Source organism: Mandrillus leucophaeus, unplaced genomic scaffold (genome assembly GCF_000951045.1).
Source record: "Mandrillus leucophaeus isolate KB7577 unplaced genomic scaffold, Mleu.le_1.0 Scaffold106, whole genome shotgun sequence".
Lineage (NCBI taxonomy): Eukaryota > Metazoa > Chordata > Mammalia > Primates > Cercopithecidae > Mandrillus > Mandrillus leucophaeus.
Genome location: NW_012098765.1, coordinates 1,791,789 through 1,797,981, shown reverse-complemented (window position 1 = coordinate 1,797,981; position 6,193 = coordinate 1,791,789). Strand labels below are relative to the sequence as shown.

Genomic DNA, 6,193 nt, shown 5'->3' with positions numbered 1-6,193 from the left:
AACTCCTAACCTCAAGTGATCGCCCACCTCGGGCTCCCAAAGTGCTGGGATTACAGGCGGGAGCCACTGTGCCCAGTCTATTTGCATTATTATTGTCATCACACTATGCATCATTATTATCGGTGCTGACCACCCGCCATGCACTGTGGCATCCTTTGGGCGTAACTACATTTAATCTTTAAACAATCCTGTAAGGCATTTGATCCTCTAAGGCCCCATTTGCCCGAGGAGAAAACCGAGGCTCAGAGAGGGAAGAGTCTTGCTGGAGGTGGATTTTGGAACTGCGTCGTATACAACCAAATGATCTCCTTGGTTTGCAAATCCAGGTGCCTGTGTTATCCCAGCATGGCGCTGCAACACACACACACACACACACACACACACCCTTGCAAAGTTGTGTAGTCACACTAGAACCACCACCACTGGGAGCTGTGTGACCATCTCATGTGATTGCTTGGTCGTTCTGTCCTCACACCCTTCCCTCTCCCCAGGCTATGCTGTCAGACAATGAGGTGGGCATCCAGGCGGGAGAACCAGACCCCCCAGAGGAGCCCCTCACCTTGCAAGCATCTGTGCCCCCCCACCAGCTTCGGCTGGGCAGCCTCCATCCTCACACCCCTTATCACATCCGTGTGGCATGCACCAGCAGCCAGGGCCCCTCATCCTGGACACACTGGCTTCCCGTGGAGACGCCGGAGGGAGGTAAGAAAGGCTGGGGAGGGAGACATCACCACTACCCCACTGGACTTTGCTTACATCAGTGCCACCCCCATTGTCCCCTTTCACCCCTTTACCCCTCATGGCCTCAATCTCCTTCCCGTCCAATCTCTGACCCCTCAGCAGCACTGCCCACTGGCCTCTCTCCCAGCCCTTCTGTCCCCTGTGCTTCCGCTCATGGGAGGCCTCCACGAGTTGCCCAAGTGCGTGCCCTTGGCACCCTGCACCCATTTCCTGGGAACAGGGGAGGGGGTCAGGAAGAGGTGGGGGTGCCAGCTTCCCCTCTTCCCTGTCCTCCAGTGCCCCTGGGCCCCCCTGAGAACATTAGTGCCACGCGGAATGGGAGCCAGGCCTTCGTGCATTGGCAGGAGCCCCGGGCACCCCTGCAGGGTACCCTGTTAGGGTACCGGCTGGCGTATCAAGGCCAGGACACCCCAGAGGTGGGTGCTGCTGGTGGGACTGGAGTGGAGTGGCTGGGGGAGGAGGGAGACAGGGAGGAGAAGATATCAGGGCAGACATGGACGGTTGTGCACGTTGGGTAGTACGCAATTGCTCTACGCCTAGAGGGGCACGTTCAGGGAAGGTTCATATTCACATTCTGGGGAGAATAAGGGGGTCTAGGGGAGGGCATAGGGAATGGCTATTTTTGAACCACTGCAAAAGCATTTCAGCAGACTCGTATTTACTATAACGATTTCACAGCAGATAGTTGTATAGCACCTTGGGGAAGGGGTACCTTTTCCCAATTTGCACAAAGGCACTGCTATCAGGGCTAGCAATACCCTGATGTAGGGAGAGAGGATGGAAAGGGAAGCTAGAAGGGGATGGAGGGATACAGGTTAAAGGATGAGGATGAGAGATGAAGGGGAGGACAAGGAAGGATGAGGAGTTGGAGGATGGAGAGAGGGCTTTGAGAAAGAGATGGAGCATTGAGTCCAAGAGTGAAGGCTTAGCAGCTGGGGGTGAGGCTCTACCCTGATGCCACTTCTGGACCCCCTAGGTGCTAATGGACATAGGGCTAAGGCAAGAGGTGACCCTGGAGCTGCAGGGGGACGGGTCTGTGTCCAATCTGACAGTGTGTGTGGCAGCCTACACTGCTGCTGGGGATGGACCCTGGAGCCTCCCAGTACCCCTGGAGGCCTGGCGCCCAGGTAAGTCCAAAGCCATGCCCAATCTGCTTTAACCCTATTTCTCCCTGACAGCCCTGACTTACTCCCTGTACCTTTCAGAGTTACTGCAACCTAGGCCCTGTTCCTACCCCGAGCCTTACCAAGAGCCGCCCTCACTCCCTTACCCATGCCATGGCCTCACTCCTTTACCCGTGCCACACCCTCACTCCCTTACCTGTGCCACGCCAGTCTTGTTCTCTCTGAGCACGTCTCCTCTGTCCTTTCTTCTCACAGGGCAAGCACAGCCAGTCCACCAGCTGGGTAAGGGCTTCCACACCCCGTCTCCTCCCTCCCTCCCCTCAACACCTAGTGGGAGTGCTGTCACCATACATACTCATTGCACATCCCTTTCATGTTTCTCGAACTCATCACTCTAACCTACTTCTTGAGTTTGTGTGGTCCTTGATGGAGGTGCCTATAATGGCCTAGCATAGCACATTGTAGGTATTCAGGGAATGACAGGTGGGTGGGTGGATGGATGAACAAATGGATGGATGAATATATGGAGGGTGGATGGGTGGGTGGGTCAATGGATGAATAGAGGGTGGATAGGTGGGTGAACAGATAAATGACTGGATGGTGAGTGGATAAATGGATGGGTAGACGGATGGGTGGATGGATGGATGGATATATAGAGGGTGGATGGGTGGGTGGGTCAATGGATTAATAGATGGGGTGGATAGGTGGATGAATAAAAGATGACTGGGTGGTGAGTGGATCCATGAGTGGGTAGATGGGTGGATGGATGGATGGTTGGATAAATGGATGGATGGACAGATGGATGGATTTGTGAGTGGATGAATGGATGAAGGGATGGGTAGAAAGGTGGATGGATGGAGGAATGAGGTATCCTCCTCACATCCATCCCTCTGAAATATTTCTCTAACAATTCTCAAACATTCCTCCTACACTCATTATCTCCTCTGGGCACTATTACAGCCCACTCTTGTAACTCAACCCACTAGCCTTCAGTATTCCTCACATCCCTTCCTACATTTCTTCACATACCCTTTCCAAGCTCATTCCACCCTCCTTTCACATACATCCCATTATAATCCATTCCTCCCACATGAATCCCAAGGCCCATTGCACAACCACACTTCTCATTCACAAACTCTGCACACCTTGTACACACTTACCATACCTTCCACATTGCAAACACTGAAAAACATTGTCCACAACTTTCCCACACCCGATTCTCCTTGCATGCTTACCCCACACTCCATAGACATCATTCCCTCACCCTTCACTAATCCCAACCCATCTCACTCTCTGCACACTCACCCTGAACCCCTTGCACACTCAGCACATAACGATCTTTATTTCTTACACACTCCATTCCACCCCTGCCCTTTTTATACCCCCTTTCTATGCACCCCATACTCCTCATCTGCCCTTCTCACATCTTTTGCATGCTCACTGCACACTTCTGTCACACTGCAATTACATCCTTAAAGTTCCTTGCTCACTCCTTGTATCTAAGACTTCATGAATACTCTTCCCACTTCACACACCCCCAACTTTTCCAGCAGCCATTCAACCCTGTATATGCTTATCATACCCCTTTGGATATTTATTTCACCCTCATTCCTTGCTTTATGGAAACCCTTGTGGCCGGGTGCAGTGGCTCACGCCTGTAATCCCAGCACTTTGGGAGGCCTGAGACAAGTGGATCACCTGAGGTCAGGAGTTCAAGACCAGCCTGGCCAGCATGGTGAAAACCCATCTCTACTAAAAATATAAAAATTAGCTGGGCGTGGTGGTGCGAGCCTGTAATCCCAGCTACTCGGGAGGCTGAGGCACAAGAATTGCTTGAACCTGGGAGGCGGAGGTTACAGTGAGCCAAGATCATGCCACTGTACTCCAGCCTGGGCAATAGAGCAAGACTCTGTCTCAAATAAAAAAAAAAAAGAAAGAAAAGAAAAAAAAAATTAGTCAAGTGGCACAGACCTGCAGTCCCAGCTACTCAGGAGACATGGTGAAATCCTGTCTCTACCAAAAAAAGAATACAAAAATTAGCCGGGCATGGTGGTGCACACCTGTAATCCCAGCTACTTGGAAGCTGAGGCAGGAGATTTGCTTGAAACTGGGAGGCAGAGGTTGCAATGAGCTGAGATTGGGCCACTGCACTCCAGCCTGGGTGAAAGAATGAGACCCTGTCTCAAAAAAAAAAAAAAAAAAAACAACAACAGAAAAAAAAAAGAGAGAAAGAAAATCATTTTGTAGTCATTGCATTCTCCTCAAAAGATATTCCTTAGTCCTTCATTCACCAGCCTCGCCCTCCGTGCACACGCTTCATGCACCGTCCTACACTGCAAGGATCTCCTTCCCCACTCACCTGTTTGTCTATACTCTAGTCCACCCTCCTTGCACAATCATCACATTTCTCACACTAACCTATGCTACTTGAGGTTTCTCCACACCCATCTCATGTTCATCTAGCCCTCCTGGCACACTCATAACCCGTTCCACACATCTCTCTCTCCCATTCCACACTCAGTGCACACTCCTCAAATACCCATTCCACTCTTCTGTTTTTTTGGATCTTGGTGGGGTAATATGTGGTAGCTTAAAGTTAGGAAAACTACAAACGCCCAAACAGGGACTTGAACCCTGTACCACCAGGTTAAAAGGCTGATGCTCTACCAACTGAGCTGTGCTGGCACTCGCTCTTTGTTTTTTTGAGATGGAGTCTAGCTCTGTCACCCAGGCTGGAGTGCAGTGGCGCGATCTCGGCTCACTGCAACCTCTGCCTCCCAGATTCAAGCGATTCTCCTGCCTCAGTTTCTGAGTAGCTGGGATTACAGGTGTGCACCAGCACCCCAGCTAATTTTTGTATATATATATCTTTTAAGTAGAGACAGGGTTTCACCATGTCTGCCAGGCTGGTCTTGAACTCCTCGCCTCAAGTAACCCGCCCGCCTTGGCCTCCCAAAGTGTTGGGATAACAGGCGTGAGCCACTGCACCTGGCCTCCATCCCACTCTCAACTCACCCATCCTACAACTTTCACACACTCCTGCCTTAACATGCACTTGTATCACATCCATTGCATACCCTGTCCAGCCCAGCCTATTCAGATATGTGAATGCATCCATCACACACCGCATCAAGTATGTGCACATCTTTACCGAGGCCTTCTGCCTCCCTCCAACGTCACCCCTTTGGGTCCCAGAGAGCTGGATCCAAGGCCTCATCCATGACCTGTTCCTCGTACCCCCGATAGTGAAGGAAACTTCAGCTCCTGCCTTCTCGTGGCCCTGGTGGTATATACTGCTAGGAGCAGTCGTGGCCGCTGCCTGTGTCCTCATCTTGGCTCTCTTCCTTGTCCACCGGCGAAAGAAGGAGACCCGTTATGGGTAAGTTGGAACCACATGGGGAGGCTGTGTGGCCTGGGATGGAGAGGCTGGAGGCAGGGAGGCCAGTGAGGAGGCTGGTGCAGGAGGAGTGATGACCAAGAATTGGAATGAAGGCAAGGGAAGCCAGGCGCGGTGGCTCACGCCTGTAATCCCAGCACTTTGGGAGGCTGAAGCGGGTGGATCACTTGAGGTCAGGAGTTTGAGACCAGCCTGGCCAACATGGCGAAATCCTGTCTCTACTAAAAAATACAAAAGTTAGCGGGACGTGGTGGCACACGCCTGTGGTCCCAGCTACTTGGGAGGCTGAGGCACAGAAATCACTTGAACCCAGGAGATGGAGGCTACAGTGAGCTGAGATCGCACCACTGCACTCCAGCCTGGGTGACAGTGTGAGACCCTGTTTCAAAAAAAAGAATGAGGGCAAGGGGGTGTGTGGAGTGAACGGAAGGCAGAAGGTAGCTGTCCAAGACATGCTCAGCAAATGCTAGCAGAGAGGGCAGGCAGGGCTTGAGGCTGAGATGGTACTTGCTCAACTGCTGGTTGGGAAGGGGGTTCCACATGGTTTTTCCTTGCCCTCACCTACTCCCCCGCCCCCGCCCAGAGAAGTGTTCGAGCCAACAGTGGAAAGAGGTGAACTGGTAGTCAGGTACCGCGTGCGCAAGTCCTACAGTCGCCGGACCACTGAAGCTACCTGTAAGTGAACCCTGTGCCCCACTGCCCTGGCCTGGAGCTAAAGGCTATAGAGAATCTGACCGCTGGGCTTCTATAGATGTGTCAGCCAAACGTTTCTGAAGGCCTTGGGATACTAGCATGGCAGAATCACAGCCCCTAGAAATAACAGATTTGTGGAACCACAGAGAACTTTCAAGGAATAGAATCTTAGACACAGTAAATCTTAGAAACACCAAGGCTAGGTGTGGTGGCTCATGCCTGTAATCCTAGCACTTTG

The 6,193-nt window shown here is 51.9% G+C and overlaps 1 protein-coding gene across 2 annotated transcripts in view; it reads left to right on the top strand.

Moving 5' to 3' along the window:
• The window catches only part of AXL (AXL receptor tyrosine kinase), a 54,146-nt gene that overhangs the window by 21,423 nt on the left and 26,530 nt on the right, over nucleotides 1-6,193 (top strand). For both annotated transcript variants that reach the window (XM_011983514.1, XM_011983509.1), the window contains 6 exons: nucleotides 492-702; nucleotides 1,018-1,157; nucleotides 1,718-1,868; nucleotides 2,121-2,147; nucleotides 5,112-5,244; nucleotides 5,846-5,937. In XM_011983514.1, coding sequence (XP_011838904.1) covers nucleotides 495-702; nucleotides 1,018-1,157; nucleotides 1,718-1,868; nucleotides 2,121-2,147; nucleotides 5,112-5,244; nucleotides 5,846-5,937 — 751 coding nt within the window. In that variant the 5' untranslated portion in view covers nucleotides 492-494. The remainder of the gene's footprint in view (nucleotides 1-491; nucleotides 703-1,017; nucleotides 1,158-1,717; nucleotides 1,869-2,120; nucleotides 2,148-5,111; nucleotides 5,245-5,845; nucleotides 5,938-6,193) is intronic.